The 19,772-nt window shown below is 36.6% G+C and overlaps 2 protein-coding genes and 1 pseudogene across 2 annotated transcripts; all 3 read right to left on the bottom strand.

Moving 5' to 3' along the window:
- Window positions 1-3,537: 3,537 nt before the first annotated feature.
- LOC103954076 (protein trichome birefringence-like 4) lies at window positions 3,538-6,502 on the bottom strand. The gene is made up of 7 exons (XM_009365883.3): window positions 5,565-6,502; window positions 5,156-5,348; window positions 4,857-5,050; window positions 4,614-4,772; window positions 4,136-4,532; window positions 3,894-3,982; window positions 3,538-3,703 (listed from the first exon to the last, which is right to left on the bottom strand). Exons 1-7 carry the CDS (start codon window positions 6,500-6,502, stop codon window positions 3,538-3,540), a joined length of 2,136 nt encoding a protein of 711 aa, XP_009364158.2.
- A 579-nt stretch (window positions 6,503-7,081) lies between these two features.
- LOC103954008 (formate--tetrahydrofolate ligase) lies at window positions 7,082-11,045 on the bottom strand. Its single transcript, XM_018649106.2, has 5 exons — window positions 10,780-11,045; window positions 10,222-10,371; window positions 8,250-9,425; window positions 7,923-8,069; window positions 7,082-7,592 (listed from the first exon to the last, which is right to left on the bottom strand). The coding sequence occupies exons 1-5, from the start codon at window positions 10,942-10,944 to the stop codon at window positions 7,317-7,319; spliced, it is 1,914 nt and encodes a 637-aa protein (XP_018504622.2). The 5' UTR covers window positions 10,945-11,045; the 3' UTR covers window positions 7,082-7,316.
- A 1,488-nt stretch (window positions 11,046-12,533) lies between these two features.
- On the bottom strand, window positions 12,534-13,363 carry LOC103954077 (annotated as a pseudogene).
- Window positions 13,364-19,772: the final 6,409 nt, after the last annotated feature.

The raw sequence follows: 19,772 nt of genomic DNA, 5'->3' as shown, positions 1-19,772 counted from the left end.
GGAAAATATATTTTAAATTAATAAATAATGAAAATGAAAAACATAATTTGACCCCAAAACTGTTGAAAACATAATACTAAATTTGTGTATGTATATATCATAATGGCACATAAATATTACTTCAAAACATAAAGACACCATTTGTCTTTTAAGTATTACAAGCCCCAAAATAAGAGTCTAATGGAAAAACGTTAGTACATTACTACAAAAATACCAAACACTACTAGAAATTTCCACTTTGCCGACAAAATTAGTTGGCAAAGAGCCTTTCTCAACAAAAAATTTTGTCGCTAAAAGCATGTTGTGCAAGATCTTTCCTAACGAATCTTGATTTCGTCAGCTCATTTTTAAGGTGACAAATCTCAGCCGTCAAACTGTGTTCGTCACCAAAACAACGTTGCGACAAAATATTTTATCAGCATAGGTTGTTTTTTCGCGATTCCTGAACACACATTTTCTAGGGCTTTTTTTTATGTCATCGACCATTCACACAATCTGTAAACAGATTAGGAGCTTCGTTCTTATCACTATCTATCCCTCGGCCTTCTCAAGCAATTTTAAACTACCACACCTATATCACGTATATTGACACGCACGAAAAAAAAAGTATTAGTATATCATTTGTCCTACATCCTTAGTAGTACTCAAGGAATTGAAAAATAGATTAATTGGTACTTACGTTGACGAAACAGCGTGGAAGTGAAGACGGGCGAGTTTTGCTCCGATTCGAAGTTCGAACATCGGTGGTCTGAGCTCGCTCTACAACACGTCAAATAATGTCAGAGACAATTTGACACGTTGTATTGTAAAAGTTGAGACTTAGCTCAGCCTCGTTGATTAGAGAAAAAAAAAACTAGCCATGATGACTAAAGTTTCAATTGAAATTGAAGGCATGATGATGAATATGTATTGGAATTGAATTGAAGTGAAATGTTTTGGTAGAAGTTAGGATGCTGTAATCTGTGGAAATTGATACGTGAAGGTGGAGTTTTGGTAGAAGTGAGGCTGCTGGAATTGTGAAAATTGTTTGGGTTCCACCGGAATTCAGCGATGCAGTGGCGTGTGTTTGTGCAAATGGAACTTTATCATTGTGGGAGGAAACCTATCTGGGTTTGCTCACTTCGTTAATCCAACAGTTTTTTTTTATTATTTTGGATTTTTTTAATTTAAATATTAAATAAACAAAGTTAACAGAGTTAAGTTTCAATATAAGTTAAAGGACATGTGTCAACATATTAGTAAGAAGACACAAATGAGACACACTTTTAAAGACAGCAAACCTGAAGCCATCCAGTAAAGCCTAGTGAGTCCGACTTAATCTCATTTATTTGCGTATCACTGTTCCAATATCATGCATGGTCGAGCCTTGCCTGCTTGAGAGGGATGATAAGGGTATAAAAGTCTCTCCGTATGGAGATGTGTTTGTATGTGTCTAGGATTATGACAGATGTCACTAATCCAATGCTTAACAATTAAAGTTGTTAGAATTGTGAAAGGATGTATATATACTCAGATCATTGTATAATCATTATATAGAGAAAAAAGAATGAATCATTCTCTCTGTCGACCATGTCTACTCTCGCTAGAATTCATTTCTGTTGTCATCCTTCTGCCCCTTTACTGCGAATTGCATCTTTCTCACTCTCTTTCCCAAGTGCGTTGTCCAACAAAATCGATCCATCACATCCCTGCATGCATGCATGCATCGTTACCTGTTAAATTAATTTAAACAGTATTGCACATAAAAATATATGTCTGTTATGTTACATTTGATATTTTAGAGTACCAATGATAGATTCTTTAATTAATTATGTACGTTTAAGCAATCGTGAAAATGGAGCCTGATAAGTTTGGCACCAACCCGAGTATCATTATGTTAAGCTTGCTCCACCACACCTCAAATAATGCTTGTCACGTTTGGGCATGTAGTGTCATAGAAAGTTGAGCTTAGTTGAGTGGATTTCCTAACCATTTTGCTAACACTAGTAGTAACAAGAACAAATATTGCCGCTGCACTTGAAAGGAATGCATGATGATTAATTTTTCCTTTCGCTCATGGTGAAGATTCATTAAACCTCCAAAGGGAAGGAAATCCAAGAACAGGAAACAAATAGAAAACAATCAGAGTTGGTGTCGAACGTCTACAAGAAGGATGCAAAATCAGGTAGAGAAAAGGAGACAAATTAAGCCCCCTTTATCTCCAGAAAGGTTTTAGGATAATGAAACTGGGAGGTTGCTATATATAGTTGTTGTAATTTGAAAGGGTTCTAATTCTTTTAATTTGAATTTTCAGTTTGGTTTTGTTTTATTTGAAGTTTAACTGATAATTTATTTGAGCCTATTTATGTTGAGGGTTATGAAAGTTCCAATTTACATAATTAATATTTTGATTTCTACATTTTAATGTGTGGAGGTTACTAGCATACTAGAATTCTTTGTGAGATGAGGTTACCAGAATTCTTGGTTGCTTTAGAAGGACACTCCTTCCCAACGACGTTGAGCTTGTGTATGGTCGATCGCATCTTCGAGTCTTGTAAGTTGCCAGTAAAGCGTACAGATGTAATTACATATGGGCAAGTGAAATATTTTAGTTTTAGTTTTCTTGTTTTTGTAAGAGGAAAATCTCACAACCATCTCTCACAGAGTAATTTTTCAGTATGACCAACATATCATTGCGTGATTTTACGAATTCTTTCATTTTATAACATATATTAATAATCTTATCACACATTCATATCATAAAATATGAATTAATCATTTTACTCTAAAACTGCTTGCCCTGCCCAATTTTTCTCCTCCCCTTCTTCGTGTAGAAAGCCCCTTGTTCTCTAAGAGTTTGGCTATGTCACTGACGTGTAGACTAAAAACACCACACGTCCATGTGACCGTCAAATTCAAAGGTTATAAATTTTTCCTTTCATCAGTATACAAGGATAAATGTTCTAACATTGGATATATATTTTTATGATTTGAGTATTAAATGTTACTTTGTTAAAATGAAATTATGAACGGCCAAGAATGATAAAAAAAAAAAAACAAAACAAAACAAAATCAAAGTGGTATAAAATTGGCAAGGAGTGCAGAGTGGAGTCAATGCTTGGAAGGAAAGGAAACTGTAATGTTGTAAAAAATTTACAGCATTGTACATTACAAGCCATAAAAAGTGACCTTAAAAGTTGTTTTCAGAACTGTAAATTGTAAGGGGAAGAGATGGTGACCGACTTCTGTTTGATGAACTTCAGAAAATGTTGCCGCAGTGAGCATATGGAGAGCCAAAATGCATCGATCTTCAAGCAAGACCGAGAACCTAATTTCCTGGGGTGGTGTCAAGATTAATGTCATAGAAGCAAGGTCTAGTCAGAGAATCTGACATTGTGCTTGTTGTTCCAACCAGGTATACAAATGGGATTAAAAGTTTGGCAATCTCAAATTTGTCGATATCACTTGTGACTCATTATTTCGATGAATCATTTCTTCGGACAAGAAACTGACGCCCAAATTACTTTAGCCAATTATAAGATTAATGGGATGAAGTGACTAGCCGCTCTTTTTCCACAATGTGCATGATGAGTACATAAACTGCTCATATGCCCCAGCTGCCATTGCTGCATTTCTAACTGCATTTTGTTCTGCTTCACAATCACTCCAAAACCTCATCACAGTAATGACATTCACACCATAGGCTTTCGTGTTTGAATTTCGCCTGGCCAAATTCACACAACCAGCTTCAACCAGAGCCGTATTCTCAGTCTTACAGGCATTTTAAGGCCCTTATAATTGCAACCACAACTGCACATTGTGGCATTAAACCGGTATTAGACTGGCATTTTATAATCATGACCTTCTCAGTACCAAAACCAGCTTCTGCGACCACCACGATGACCAGCATTCACTGTTTCGGGTCACCATTTTTCCAAGCTTCTCCTTCAATTCCGCCAGAGATGCCATAAGGGCTAAATCCTGTTTCTCTCACCACCTCTATCTGAAAACACAATTGATCACTAAAGCACATTGCCCCACCTCTTTGCCTAACTACAACTTTTGCCTTATCCTTTGTTTCTATCTATACATTCAAGAATACCTGTTCGATATTCCCCATATGGTGAGCTTTCCAAAAAAAAAAAACGTATACTACATTATTTTTTTCTCCAGTTTTAAGAAGTTGTCCCTGGTTTTTCTGTTTCTTCTCTCTATGTTGTTTCTGGTTACGTTTGAGGAGTTGAGAATATATAAGCTCGTTCCATGTATCAGGAACGCCAGGGAGGCACCAGTGACTGCAATCCTGGATCATAGGCGGTTTTCGCTCCTCCTCAGTTAAATTCGGCTTTCGGTAAATCGATGGATGAGCATCCTTCCGGAAATCAGTCATTGTTGTAATGTTCAGATAGTTGACTGGCGTCTTCATCCCCTTGAGTACCGAGTCTAGGATTTTCATGTTCGTTGGATATTCTCCTCCATATTCCGTGGATTCCAAGCTTGTAGTTGGCTTAGTTTCACCATGGCAATGCCCTCCAGAATTCCATTCTCCACCTCTGTTAAAAGGGTAAAAAGATTAGCAAGATGCAAGTACATTTGTTAGCCAAGTTGAAGTATTTTATGTGTCCAAAATGTACCTAAAGTGAGAAGGTGAATAGCCCCGGAAGAAAACAGCGGTTTTCTTAGGATTTACATTGGTGTCAATCCATCTAGCCCATGTCGATAAAGCTTTGCGAAATGCATCGTCAACATCCAATTCACCGTAGATATGGGAACCCTCTTGATAGTAACCCTTCCTGCAAGATTATTATACATATTAACTTTGGTGCCAAGTTTCTAAAAATCCTATGACATAGAGTGAAACGGAGCATTGGACTTACCCGCTTAAAGTTTTCTCATGAGTCCACCAGTGACCTGTGTTGAAGATGAGAACGTCTGCATTTTTGTAGTTGTCGGATGATCTCTCAATCAAATCAATGCGAAGCGTTTCCTTCTTTGATCCACTTGGTTCCGGCATCTCCCATTCTTGAACTAGGAACCGGGATTGAAAGAACTCCACGGAACAATTATATTCCTATTGATCCATACAAGAACAATTACATTAACATTACTTTAGACCAACAAAGCCAAAAGGTAAGAAGGAAGAATTTACAAGGCTATGAAATCGAAATCAACATACCTCGAAAATAAAAGAGTAAGAGCCTTCTGTGCGAAATTCTTCCCTACCCGAAACTTCATAAACTTTGTTCTTATTATCCACTGAGTTTCTAAGAATACATAGCAAAGACTCCCACATATTCCTGTTGAGAGAATCGCCAACAAAAACTAGACGCTTCCCTGTCAACAATCTCAACATCTTCTTACCATTCAACCTGCACAACACCAAAACCAACAAGCTTTATTAACAGAACCAATCTAGCGAATACAATATAAATGCACGCCAATATGAAATCAGTTTGAACTTTAGAGCAACATGAAGTCAAAAGATTCTTTGAGGTTGCCTTGGGTTAGAAGTAAAATCAAATAAAACATACTATGAACAAAGCATACTCAAATTGTCAAGTAAAAAAGTCCTGCAAATTAATTACCTTGGGATATTGCAACTTTTTGGTTGCCATCTATACCTCTCGTAGCCATTGTCCGGCCTTCCATTTAGAAAACAATCGAAAGGCTCATCGATCCAAGGACAAGACCCCGGAGCATAAAGCGGGTACGAGTTATCTCTCACCCATCTTCCATCGAATATGTCACAGCCATTCATAAGCTTGGACTTCAACTCACTCTGTATCCCTTGCTTCTTAGATGACACCTTTTTACGATCACTTTTCTTCTTCGAGCCACGTTTTCCATTTGAATCTTTCGAAGAAGAAGAATATGAATGTGTATGCTTCTTGATCTCGTTTCTTCTCTTGGAACCCTCCACTTTCCCAGACACTTCGATTTCTGTGTTATTGTGCGATGAAAGAATGGGGTTGGATGACTGAGCATTGTTATCTCCCTTCAAGCTTTCGTTTTTCTCCGGAAGTTGAGAGAGAGCAATCTCTTGATTATCCACTTTATCATCCTTCAACCTTGCACTCTCATCAAACTGCGGCGAAAAATTAGGTTTCCCAGAAAAGGGGTCTCTCCGGGAAAGCTCCAAGTGTGCATTAGGGTTTTGAGAAGAGGAGTAGAAGGAGGCATGGAGGAGGTTCTTGAAACGAAGAGGAAGAGGGCCATTTTGGGGTGACGGGTTGAAAACCAAAAAGAAAGTGCAGGCAATGAAGGCAAACGTGAATACATAAGTGAAGGCCACGGATTTTCTTTTGAAGAACAAGATTGAAAGTGAAGGGACCTTCGGCCCTGGCTTCGTCGGCGATGAGTGCTTCGTGGAAGGAAGGCTTGTGATGCTCATGGTTATGTTTGAATCCGGATTAACTGAGATGTTTGCGACTGAGGGCCGTGGAGAGACCGTCGTCACCGACTCTGATGTTGGTTTTGCAAGCAAATGACGCTTGATTGAATTTGACCGAAGAAAATCCGCCATTTCTATATAACTTGGGTTGTTTCGTTTTTCGGTTAAGGTGTTACTTGTGCTGTAAGTTACAAACAAAACTGAAGACAGGGATGAAGAGAGTCTGGCTTAATTCCAACCCTAATTGTCTGAAAATAGAGAGAAAGAGATGGTAGAGAAGACACAACGGAGTTTTGGGGTTGATTCAATTGTTGTGAGAATTATTGCAAACTTTTATGTTAAGGTTGTGGTTAATTAGTTAACTAATTACTAATTAGTTCCAAAATATTGGCTATTTTTGGATGTAAGCATGCAGTGATAAAGTTCGACAGTTCTCTTTTTTATTTTTATTTTTGGAATGTCAGCAGTTTCTTTTTGTCTGTTTTTCGGTTGACAAATAAATGCAACTGCCGAAAGAGAAAAATGTTAGGGTGCACACTTTATCGCATAGTCAAAAAATACTTAAGGTATTGTTCTTAAAAATAAAACCTTTCTGCCCAACTGTAATTGCATCTGACTGTTATTGCAATGTTTCTTTTGCCGTAGTTTAATCTTCCAACGAAAATAAAAGTTTCTCACTAATATTATCAAGTGTTACGGGGACTAAACTAATGTATCGAAATAACAATGTATGGTTGTATTGAAACAACTTTTGTTATACAATTCGTCCGGGGAAAATTACAATAAGGATAATTATTAACCTCAGAGATTTCCTTTATTTGTGAAATCAATAGCTGTAATACAGATAACTTACACAACAAGCAAAAGGCCAAACAACAGAAGCTTGAGCAACCGTATAGGTAAGTTGCCTCGATGAGAAAATGGAGAGCCAAATGCAGAGCGATCTTCAAGAAAGACCGATGACCCTTCCGGTTGCGGTGTCAAGATCAATGTCGTAGAAGCAAGGGCGAGTTGGAAGACCTGGCATTGTACTCATTGTTCCCACCAAAGGATAGATGAATCCAGCTCCAATGCTAGCTCTTACATCCCTTATTGGTAAGACGAATCCGGTGGGGGCTCCCTTCTCAGAAGCATTGTGTGAAAACGAATACTGGGTTTTTGCCATGCATATGGGCAGACCAGAAAACCCTTGCTTGCTGTACATCTCAATTTGTTTCTCAGCCTACTCACACAAATAAGGAAACTCGTATCAATAAGCATGTCGAGAATACTTCTATGCTGGTTTATAATTTACAACATTTTGGCTTCAGTGGTGTCAAGAGAAAGGGGAAAAAAGAGAGAATATGTTTATCCTGCAAAGGATGTAGAAGAATCAAGTTGACGTTCTGTTTGCAGCAAACAGTACATTTTTTTTTTAATGAGAGAAAAAAAGAGGAATAGTTGTGTTCATTGGTATGGAAATGCTTGTCTATCTATGAAGGAAACGGAGAGCAAGAGAGACTGAAATAAATAGTGTGAACTGAAATTTAAAAATAATATCATGTGCGCTTACCTGCTCTGAGTATTCAACACCGCTCGCTCCATATGACTTGGCTATTGCTTCTATTTTCTCTTTAATACTAAACTCCAGAGGATATAAGAACTTCAATGGTTGTGTAACATTCTCACAGGCTTTTTGAACCGCAATTCCTAGGTCTACCTGCAGATTACAGTAAACTTCATTTCTAATAACAACCATTTACCGCAGTTTAAGGCTACACACAAGATGAAATACTAAAAACAAATATGAAATTTTAGCAGAAGTTTCCAAGAGTACCATCCAGCAGCAGGTAAACAAGAGAAGTGAAAATTAAATTGTTGATGCAATGAAGAGACTAACCGCTCCTTTTCCACCATGGGCGTGATGAGTACAAATAACAGCATCATATGCCCCAGCAGCCAATGCTGCATTTCTGACTGCATTTAGTTCTGCTTCACTATCAGTCGAGAACTTGTTTACAGCAACAACAACATTCACACCATAGGCTTTTGTGTTTGAAATATGCTTGGCCAAATTCACACAACCCGCCTCAACCAAAGCCACATCCTCAGTTACGTAGGCCTTGTTAAGAGGCTTCCCGGCAACAACATCAGGCCCGCCACCATGCATTTTCAAGGCCCTTATAGTTGCAACTATAACTGCACATTGTGGTGTTAAACCACTATACCTGCATTTTATGTTCATGAACTTCTCAGTACCAATATCAGCACCAAAACCAGCTTCTGTGACCACAAACCCACCTGGTCCTACCAGTTTCAGTGCAATCTTATCAGCCACAATAGAGGAATTCCCGTGCGCAATGTTTGCAAAAGGACCAGCATGAACAAGAACTGGGGTTCCCTCAAGAGTCTGCATTAATGTAGGGTTAATAGCATCCTTCATTAGCACTGTTAATGCACCTCCAACACCAAGATCATCGGCAGTTACAGGGTCACCAGCCCTGCTGTTTCCAATCACCATTTTCCCAAGCCTCTCCCTCATATCCGCTAGAGATGTTGTAAGGGCCAAAACTGCCATTATTTCACTGGCAACTGAAATATCAAATCCGGTTTCTCTTACCATCCCTTTCTCGTCAGGGCCTTGACCAATTGAAATCTTCCTCAAGAACCGGTCATTTATATCCATTACTCTTCTCCATGTGATAGAATCTGGGTCAATATCAAGCCTGGCAAATTGCTTAACTTCTTCCGGTGTAAGCTGCTCGGGCGTGGTCTTGGAGATACCCAGCTTCTTTAGACGTCTAAACATGATGTCATTGAAGTTCCGTTTTCCTTCTTTATTTGGTGGACATAACCGGTTCAGTAGAGCCTTATCTGATTGGGTTGCCTCGTGGAAAATCCGAGTATCAATAGCAGCAGCCAGAAGATTGTTTGCAGCTGTTATTGCATGAATATCTCCTGTCATGTGAAGATTAAACTCATCCATTGGTATCACCTGACTGTAACCACCACCTGCTGCACCCCCTTTGATTCCAAAAGTTGGCCCTTGTGATGGTTGACGAAGGCAAGTAACAACCTATAGTCACAAAGGAGAGAATACAGGATCAGGGCCATACAAACTACTACTGAGATAGATAGCCGTCAACTGTGAAGTAAAATCTGTTTAAGTCTTCATAACAATATAAAATTCCATTAACAACAAGTAATATGAAAAATCTGCACAAGTCTACTTTTGCAGGACGTGCTGTGATTTTAAGTCTTCCATAAAAACTGCAATACTTGCAAGAAAACTTAACAACAAAGGAGATAAATACAAGACAACCTTGAAATACTTTGCTTTACATTTTGAAAACGAAGTGGAAAATTAACTGATATAGTTTGAACTTATCCAAAGGTTTAGTTTTTTCCTCGTAAAACAAATTCTTTTCGGATGCAGTAAACAGGACTAGGGGCCAGGACCGCACCAAAACAGCTTGGTAACTTCTTGGTCAGAAGACTCAGCAAAAATACCTATGAGACTGTTAGAGACCATGAAACTTTAACTTTTACCCACAGAAACAAGGGGAAAACAGAATGAACCAAATTTAAAGCTAAAGCAACACCAAGTACAATCGAATCAATAACACAAAGCCACAAATCAATGTAACCTCTGACTTAATTCTTTTTGTCCCTTGTACCTCCACTCATATTTCAAGACTTCTCCCAACAAAAAGGCCAAAACTCAGTTTATATTTCTTGATTATTCAATTAAATGTTGAAATCAACTTCCCAGAAAAGGAAAAATCAAAAAGGGAAAACCAACATACACCCAAAATTTTCGATACCGAAAGAAGAACCAAACTTTTCAAACTGACAACAATAGAAAAGTTCACCTTCTTATCCTGAAAAGCACCCAAAGCTTGACAGAGTCCAACAGTAGTGGTAGACTTGCCTTCTCCAAGAGGGGTAGGAGTAATCCCTCCAACCACCACATAATACCCATCTCCAGATCCTTTCAGCTCATCAATCACTGATAACAAAACCTACAAAACAAACCCAACAAACCCAAATTTCAAAATCTTTCCATATCAATGAAGCAAATTAACATATTACGCATACAAAACCGCTCGAGCGCTAACCCGTTAGTAACTAAACAAATCAAACGACCAACACTAGCCTTGTATCTCCAATCAAATAAACCCAAATAATCAAAATTTCAAAACTTTTCCATACCAATAAAGAAGATGAACATATTACACATACAGAAGTGCTCGAGCGCCAACCAGTTAATAAGTAAACGGATCAAATGACAAACCTTGGCCTTGTATCTCCCATAAAATACACCCAAATAATCAAATTTCAAAATTTTTATATATCAATGAAAATAAATGAACATATTATACATGCTCGAGCGCTGACTGGTTAGTAACTAAACGAATCGAACAACCAACCTTGGCTTTGTATTTCCCATAAAGATCGTAGTGGTCGGGACTGAGATTAAGCTCTTTTGCAATCTCAGAGATGTGGAAAGGCTCGACAGAGTTGGCAATGTCGATATCCGCCGGCACTGGCGACGCCACCTGCAGCTTCCTCGCCGTCTTGGATGAAGAACTCATCTTGGGGTCGCGAAAACGTCAAATTCGGATTCTTGTTTGGTGGGCTTGATCTGAGATGAAGAGCAGCGAAGCCAGTGGGTGCGCTTTTTAATACCATTCTTATCTGGGATTCCAGGACTCCGGGCTAATGCCGTCACTGGACCAGATGGAGCCGACAAACAAGCAGGATAGTGTTTATCACGTGCGGTATCATGTTAAGATGAAATCTCAGCCGTTGGATTATAATCTCAAAGTTGATTGTCGTGACCCACCTGTTGTCTAAAGTGTAATCATGAACATCTGTTGCCAGACTACACAGTTATTAATCTTTTAAGTTATGAGTACTTTATGCAATCACTGGCGTACTCCGCCGGTTAGAGAGAACGTATTTTTTATCATCGCATTTAAACGAAAACAGCGGACATAGTTAAATGGGATTATGTAAAAAGTAAAAAAATGTGTGTTTATTGATTTCTGTAGATAAAAAATGTGTGTTTATTGTCTTTTAAGTTATGAGTAGTTTATGCAAACATTTGCGTAATCCGTTGGATAGAAAAAATGCATTTTTATCAGAGTATTTAATAAAATCAAACAAAAACAACGAACATGCCTAAGTAAAGCTGTGTGAGAAATAAAAAAATATATGTTCATCAATTTCTGTGTACAATCACACAACGTCAAATAACTTTCTCCTCAAGAAAAGAAGTTCAAAGTATACACCTAAGACGATAGACATCCACAGCATATATATGATTTTTGTCTATGCAGATGATCGACCTCAATTGAAGCATTCAATCCTATCAAGCTCACTAATCACCACAGGCATTATCCATTGGGATGACAGCTTCAACATTCTCATATCCTTTAAGTCGGTTCTTGTAACTTGATGGCTTCGCGGTGCAAACTTCGAAAATGCAGCATGTCTTGGGTTCGGCAATAAGCAGCCATCTAAGTTCACAGTCTCCGCCTTGTAACTTGTAATGATAAGTAGGTCTTGAGTTGACTGGCTTCCAAACCTGAACGTATCAGCCATCATAGTTACTGAAAACATCAACGTTAACAAAAGACATAATTACGATTGTTATAATAAGCGTCAAACCCACGTAAACTATTGTGAAATAAATTTGAAAAAAGAAAGATGAATCGGGGAACAATATGAATGGGTATGGGACACCTTATAATCAGTTTTAGTCTCTGAGTTTTCGGTGTATTTGGTTACGGGTTGTAATTAGTATAGAACTCTTGTACATTTTTATTCTAGCAAAGGCAGGAAATTTAGAAATCGGAATAATTCTAATTCCTCTTAGCCTCATTTGGTTTCTAGGATTGGAAAGAATTGATAACTCATAATCTACGGTATATTTAGGCAAAGTGAATGATTTTTTGTTTTGAGGGAACTAGATTAAGTAATTATCTTCACCTTTTAGTCAGACACAATTTATCGTTCTTCCGTTCAATATACCATCGATACAGTATATTATTCAATTCAATTCTAGATGCGAATTAGGCTTTTGTATTTTTAAACGCATGAATTAAATAAAATTAAGAAAATGCTACAGGTGAAATACAGGAATTATTCAGCAGATTTCATTTTATATGTGACTGAAAATTGCAATCTGATTCCTACAACGCTGGAAAACCAAATGCAGCGCAACATCCCCATCTCACATAGAGAGGGAAGCACAGGACTTAAAAAACTTGCCCAGTTGACAACAACATAACCAACAAAACTCAAAAACACAAACAACAGCTGTAGAAAGACATTAAAACAACATAAAACAATGTCAAACTAGTCTCCCTCTCCTTCCTATAGTAAACAAGGTCTTCTTGCTCGTCGTCCTTTGCCATGCCAAACTTATTCTTCACAGCTTCGGCAGTAGTCTGTGCCATGTTCTTCGTTTTCTCTCCTGTCTGCTGAAGGAACCCCTCCGACTTCTCCTTGGAGGCCTCCGCAGTGTCTGTGGCCTTTTGGCCCACCTCTGAGGCCTTCTCCTTGGTCACCTCCTTACTCTGCCATACCTTTGCCTTTGCAACTTCTCCCTTCTCTTGACCCTTGTCTCTAGTTGTTTGAGTTACAACCTTTGTTCTCCCCTTGGCTGCTTGGGCCGTCTCGTGGGTATTGTCCTCACTTCCTGGCCCTTCTGCCCAATTGTGACCATCACCTGGTTCGTCTTTTCCTATATATTAAAGGAACGAACGTATATCAGTATCCTTCAAAATGGATCAATATTATGTCAATCCGTTTTGCTGATAATAATATGAATCAGATCATCGACGACGTCTCAATAATTTTTACAACATAAGTAAAAAGTGAAATGTGACACAATCGACACATTTTAAGGAGACCGACTTTGACATTTCTATTAAGTTTCTGTCACTGCTACAGCGTGTACAAAACTTATAAAATACTCAGGTTGAATGTGCTAATAGCTAGAGTACCAAAATCAATATATATTATTTCAAACGTGGCTAAACTATCATGGCAATGCCATACATTGTGAAAGCGTAATGTGTATAATGTATATATACCTGAGCTTGGCCCTGGCGTCACCAGCTCTGTATGTCTGTCTGTGGGACGCCATTTTCGCTTTCAACACCGAGTGATATATGTAAATTCTCCGAGTAAAAACTGTAAGATTGCTCTTCTTCTTGTTCAAGTTTGTGATGCTGGGAAAGGAATAGTGCATCCCTACATACTTTTTCAAGTATGCTACGTGATTGGCACGTGTCTTGCATGCAGACCGAAAACAACACGCATCTTGCTTTATAAGGCAGGCACTGACAGCAGTGTGTAACATCGATGACTCCATAACTTAGCCTACAACTTATTGACACGTGTTGATCCCCTTCAGATACATACTACTGTTTACTTAGAACTTATATGAAAGGTGGCCTGACATTCTTTGTTGTTATGAGGTTTCTTCTGTATAATCACGGATTATTAAATTAAAATATCACGTCAAGATAAAATTTGTTACATAAGTTGTTTTTAATTTAAATATTGCGTGCACTCAATTGATCATGTGTGACACGTTACAGCAAGATACTGTGTGCAACCAAAACATGTATCAGTACTAGTATTGTATCCTTGTAATTGCATGTATAATAAGAAACACGAGTGATGAACTTGAATAATAACTTCATTGAGTAGGAATGAACACAATATAGATTGGCTCTAAAGCAAATAGAGATACGGGGGGATACTGTTGCTTCTTTTTCGTTCTTTTCTTTCTCTAATCTAAAAGCATACTTGGACGTTACAAATCATGATCAAAGTGATCTGCCTGTATTGTCAGGGCCAGATCAGCCTCCGCAATTCAACAAATTTGGGTTCGGGTTCGATGACGTTTTTGGTTTTCTACTTTTAGTTGTTTAATAAAAGTAGCTAAGCCAACCACCAACTGCTCCATTTGTATGAACTTCCAAAACCCTAGACCTCAATCCTAATTATCTTGCTAGAGACATATAATAGTGGCAATGGCGTAGCCAGAAATTATTTAGTGCGTGGGCTAAGTTAAAATTATTACCATGAAATCAAATTTTCAATCTTTTGTTGTCTACATAAAGTTATATAATAGTAAATCTGAAAGTAACAACTGAAGTAAGGAATTTATACTATGTTTTCTAAGCTTCTAGCATCCAAACTTGCAAGTGAATAAAATAAGAAGTCATTTGTAATCTGGAAGTTTTAACTTAATTATTACTTTTAAATTATAATATTGATTAAAGTGATGAGTTTATTTAACATTTATTAGCTCTTATTTACCTCAAAAGCAATCTTAATATTCAAAATTTTCATTCCCTAAGTGGAATATGACAATTAAAAATTATAAAATAGCCAAAAGATTAATAAAAAAAGTTAAGCTTTAAAGAACCAAAACTCTTGCTATGCTATAGCCTAGGAGAGCATTGTAATTGGTTCCGTCATTATTGATAGTGGCTTAGTTAGAAATCAATTCTTTATTAAAAAAATTAGTGTGACACGCACATGATAGCATAGTGATATTATTTTATATATTATCATATAAAATAATTATTTATAAAAAAATAATTATATAATTAATATTTTATAAACTTAAAATGTACGTTAACAAATGAATACGCATATTATACTATGAGTCAATTAATAACACCGATCAAGTAACCGTGCAAATGTCACACTAAGTAATCTATGCGAAGAAGGGAAAGAAAAAAGAAGCAAGGCCCCTCGAAAGTCGTGTGCAGCCAAGTATATACCATGGACTAATTTATTATATAAGTGCATATAATTAAGCATATGCGGTCAAGTAACAACCTCTCAGCTGATTGGCCTAAAAAAAGTCAAGAATTAGGAGGCGACTTCATGGCCGCTGCTCTTCCTTTTTCTCCTCCTATATATAGCAAATAATTGAGCAAATTGTATTCATTGCAAGCCTTCTCTCAAACTTTTCTGCAACTACTTTACTTAGATAAGAAAATTAAAAGAAAAGAAAATGGTGGTTGAGATCACTTCCTTGGCGTTGGTAAATAACACATTGATGAAGGTGGCTATGTTTGTGGTAGTTCAAGCTTTGGTTTATCTGATCCTTTCCAGTTCATCCAGACTCTTCTCCAAGAACAAATTGAGGTCATTCAACAGTTTTCAGCCCCTTCGTTCTGCTAGCATTAACCGGATTCTGGCTTTCATCTCTGACTTGCCAACCGGCAGTACTGCTGCTGATCAGCCATCACCACGCACATGATAATATTCAGTTCATTCTGTAATGTTACACACATAAGCTGTTGTAATATTCCACATGTAGCTCTGTAGTATATGGTCTTCTTTTGTTGTGTAATATATGAAGTTTCGTTATATATATGTTACCGTGATCCGGTGGAATTAATTCGTAAGTCCAAAAAATCAACCAGGTTTTCAAAAGGGAAATGGAGAGTTAAATTTGTTTTTTCTTGTATCCTACAGTTAATTAGTCTCTAACACACATAAATCTATACGCGAGCAAATATATGCATGTATAATATGAATGATAAGAGACTTTAAAAAAGCTCTGCATATGCAACTTTATCTTACGCTACCACTCTCAAACCTAGATAAAGGAGGAAAGAGTACGTTATGACAACTGGCACTCCATTCTTCATGTCGAATCCCAATCATATGAATCCTAAGAGACCCTGAAAGGAACAAATTATTGATGAATGCTTGAAAAGAGGGCAAGAGTGAACAGTGATTTCAAAGCCAACTCTTGATTGTGATCTAAATAAACTTGATAGAGTAATTATAGTAGTTATCTTCATTCGATTTTGTTTATCCATCAGTACACAGCTGATTAAAGTTTCCCCATCGGTTCCGGTTACTTTAAAAGTACATCAAAACCCAATCATCTTTTCTTATTAGCCTTCTGGACCACTGTGTAGGTTAAACTAACTCAAAAATTTGTGACATGAACCATATATCATAGGACAAAAGATTGAACTACAAGCCCAAATGTCATAAAGTCCCAAAACTAATAAGTTAATTTGGGGGTGTTTTGGGCAATTGGTGGCTCACTTGCTTAATGCTTTGGTAAATCTCACTTCCGTAGAACAATACCAAAACATTATAACAAACTAATTATTTAAGCTAGGTTCTTTATATAACTATATATTTACATGAATGGGACGTGGGAACAAATTGGTTGCAAACTCACCGCTATTTTCAAGATAATAAATAAGAATATCACTAAAGCGTAATACTTAATAACAATTATTTAGTTGACATCCTTAACAAGTGAAAATATAACCAAATAAATGTATTAAAAATCACGATACGTATTTCTATCTGGATAATACTTGAGTACTCACTCGTGAGTACGTACCCTTTGGTTTTGTCCCATGATATTTTGAGACATGTTTTATTGTTTTAAAAAATAATAGACATGTTATTGATTGTTCTTGGACTTTAAAAAACAAAAAATATGTGGCATTTTTTTATTGAATCAAATTAGAATGTGAGTACCTAGGTATTATCCTTTCTATCTTTTTTTCCCTTAAACTACGAAAGTCATCCATATTATATATATATATATATATGATTAAAAGTCATATATAATATGAATTAAAAGTCCATTTGGGCAATTTCTTCCTAGAGGTGCTAGAGATGGAGATGAAATCATGAAATAACCAAAACCGTGAGAAACCACAAAGCAAACCACCATATGCAGAAAGTTCGACCCTATAGAGAAAATTAAGGAAGATTAGAACTTTGTCATTGATGCAGCGAGAAATGTTTTGCCACTGAAATTAGAAAGCCAATTTCAATTATTTTGATTTCATGAACAGATCATTCATTCATATATTAAGAAACATTGACATCCCTTGACTATCAGTAATTAGTGATTGCTACTACGATTAATCCTTCGTCCAAAACAACTAAATTAAAACATGAAGGAACAAACTCAACAAGCACATCGATGGATCTGCCTCGGACCGGTGGCGGCCCTTGTTACAAGAACGTGGCATGAAATGGTCCAATTTCGATTATATTAAGCTAAAAAAATCTTCTAATGGCTCATCTTAAACATTGATTTTTTTAATGGATATATGTCGTTTTCTTATCCTTCCTAAATTATGATCCACAAAAGGCTACAATATGACATATTGATATCTCTAGCCTTCAACCCTAACTGCCAACTGGTCCTCCACCATTGGCTTAGGACCCCAAATGTGGAGACATAAAATAGTATACATTATATCTTTACATATATAGCGACCATTAGCACAAAGAAACATGCAAGAAAGTTCATAAAGTTACATTGTTCAATCACCTTGACTTCTTCGAATGCCGTTGTCGATCGTTTGCCGGTGTTGTGACACCAGACATGGACAACAACTACAGGGATGCGTTTTATGTGGTATCCAAGGATAAATATAGATTACATTACTTACGAGAGAAATGCTAAGAGGCTATGTCAAAAGTTTTATAGACTTTCTGTCATCTCGTGTTTTTAACACAATGTTTATAATGTTTGTAAGAGAATTGACATTAAACTGTGATGTGAAAGAGAGTCAATAAAGAGTCTCACTTTAAGAGAGTCTCCTTAGCATTTCTCTTACTTACAATGTGGAGAAACTTCTTGGTGATCAGTAAATTATGACATTTTGTTGATGGCGAGAAATGATTTATTAAAAAATGTAAGAAAAATAGGATGTCATGCATTACTTTACTAAGTTATACTGATGAATGTCGAATTGTTTAAATGATTTACATTAAATTGCTTAAATGGACCAGTGATCCTTTTGTTAATCTAAAAAAACTTTTTCATGTGTATTCGCTGCATTTCGTTAGACTATGCTTATACATTGAACTCAACGCATATATTGTCTATACATGGACACAATGAATATCTAATGGCTTATTGGTGGAAATATCAATAACTTTTTAAGTATATAGAGTTGTGCTTGTAACAGTTGCTTAGATACTTACATTAACGTTTAAAAATTGCTCATAAAAATGACCATCGAGATTTACATTAATAACTAACAATCATTCACGTATCCAAAAACACTTTATACTTAACATTTCTCTTAAATCTAATTTGCTCCTAAATCATAGTTGGTTGCCTTAATAAGAGTAATAACAAATATGGAAAACCAGAAACTAACCTTGGATTCGGGCATGTTCATGACCACAGGGTCTTTATAGGCATTCAAAATACTATAAGCTCAAGTTCACATGAATTCCATAACCCATGAAACCACAGAGGATTGTCTCTTTCATAGGAGCCATCACCTGTCCCACGTTGGATCCAATGTCAGTAACCTGGTCACGTTGACTCAGTTTCGTACTTTGTTTGACTTTCTAGAACCAGAACCAGAGGCATCGACCGTGCAATTGCAGCCAAATCCCCCATCCCATGGACTCAACTCCACCTGACCACCACCCCCCACTCCGTTTATCGGCCAGATTGCCAGGAGGAAACTATTCAAAACGTTGCGTGCGGAAAGTGTCACCTTCCCAACGCCAAATGGGCAGAAATTTTTCTATGTCCCTATACATGTTCGGTGCATTAAGTATCATGAATACAAGTAAATGAGTATTAAGTAGTTATTTTAACTTGTATTATAACACTTAATGTACCAGACCGTATTTTCAATACATTGAAAATCTCTCCCAAATGAAGGCAAGGCAATGATTAGGAATACTTAACTTTGAACCACTATTATAGGACAATCATAAAAAAAATACATGAGAAGAACTTACAATTATACATCGAAAACATTGTAGGGGGTAGGGTAGGGCAGGGATGGTATCAAACAATAATATAGTATTATGTATTTTAATTTTCTTTTACAACAACATGTAACTAACTTGGATATTGCTACATATGAAACTTTAGGAATACACATCTATCAATCAATAAATGAAAAATAAATCATGTATTGTATCACTTATAATCCATTTAGTGGTTATTTCAATTTTTATAATAATTTGTTAAAAGTTCTTAAAAGGTCTACTAAAGTCAACAAACAGATACATTCTCCATGGCAGCGATAAACTTTACACAAATGAATTTGATCACAAATTTTATATAAAAATCATCTTTGAAAACAAGGATATATCAATAAATGAAAACTAAATTATGGTTTAGAAACACGATATGCTAACTAAACACAAATATTACTTTTGTTCATAATATCAATTCCATCATTTATATTCACGAATCAGGTCATTTTAAGTAAGTAAACATATCATCGCTTTACTGTTTTTTTTTTTTTTTTAAGTTCTAAGATGGGTCTAATTCTATCTGTGAATATTACTTCTTTTTTTTTTTTTTTTTTTTTTTTTTTTTAAGTTCTAAGATAATAAATTTACAGCAGGGTCTAATTCTATCTGT

This window comes from the organism of the source record quoted next, unplaced genomic scaffold, assembly GCF_019419815.1.
Source record: "Pyrus x bretschneideri cultivar Hongxiangsu unplaced genomic scaffold, Pyrus_bretschneideri_v1 Contig51, whole genome shotgun sequence".
Taxonomy (NCBI): domain Eukaryota; kingdom Viridiplantae; phylum Streptophyta; class Magnoliopsida; order Rosales; family Rosaceae; genus Pyrus; species Pyrus x bretschneideri.
This window is presented reverse-complemented; position numbering and strand designations above follow the sequence as displayed.

Bases quoted from the DNA above. Each gene is read 5' to 3' on its own strand.
- LOC103954076 (XM_009365883.3), bottom strand. From the start codon at position 6,502: ATGGCGGATTTTCTTCGGTCAAATTCAATCAAGCGTCATTTGCTTGCA. The intron at 5,051-5,155 runs GTATGTTGATTT...ATGGATCAATAG, and splicing joins CTTACTCTTTTATTTTCGAG to GAATATAATTGTTCCGTGGA. The intron at 3,983-4,135 runs GTAGTATACGTT...TTGTGTTTTCAG, and splicing joins AAACTGGAGAAAAAAATAAT to ATAGAGGTGGTGAGAGAAAC.
- LOC103954008 (XM_018649106.2), bottom strand. From the start codon at position 10,944: ATGAGTTCTTCATCCAAGACGGCGAGGAAGCTGCAGGTGGCGTCGCCA. The intron at 10,372-10,779 runs GTTGGTTGTTCG...TTTGTTTTGTAG, and splicing joins ATGGGAAATACAAAGCCAAG to GTTTTGTTATCAGTGATTGA. The intron at 7,593-7,922 runs GTAAGCGCACAT...TTGTGTGAGTAG, and splicing joins GTGTTGAATACTCAGAGCAG to GCTGAGAAACAAATTGAGAT.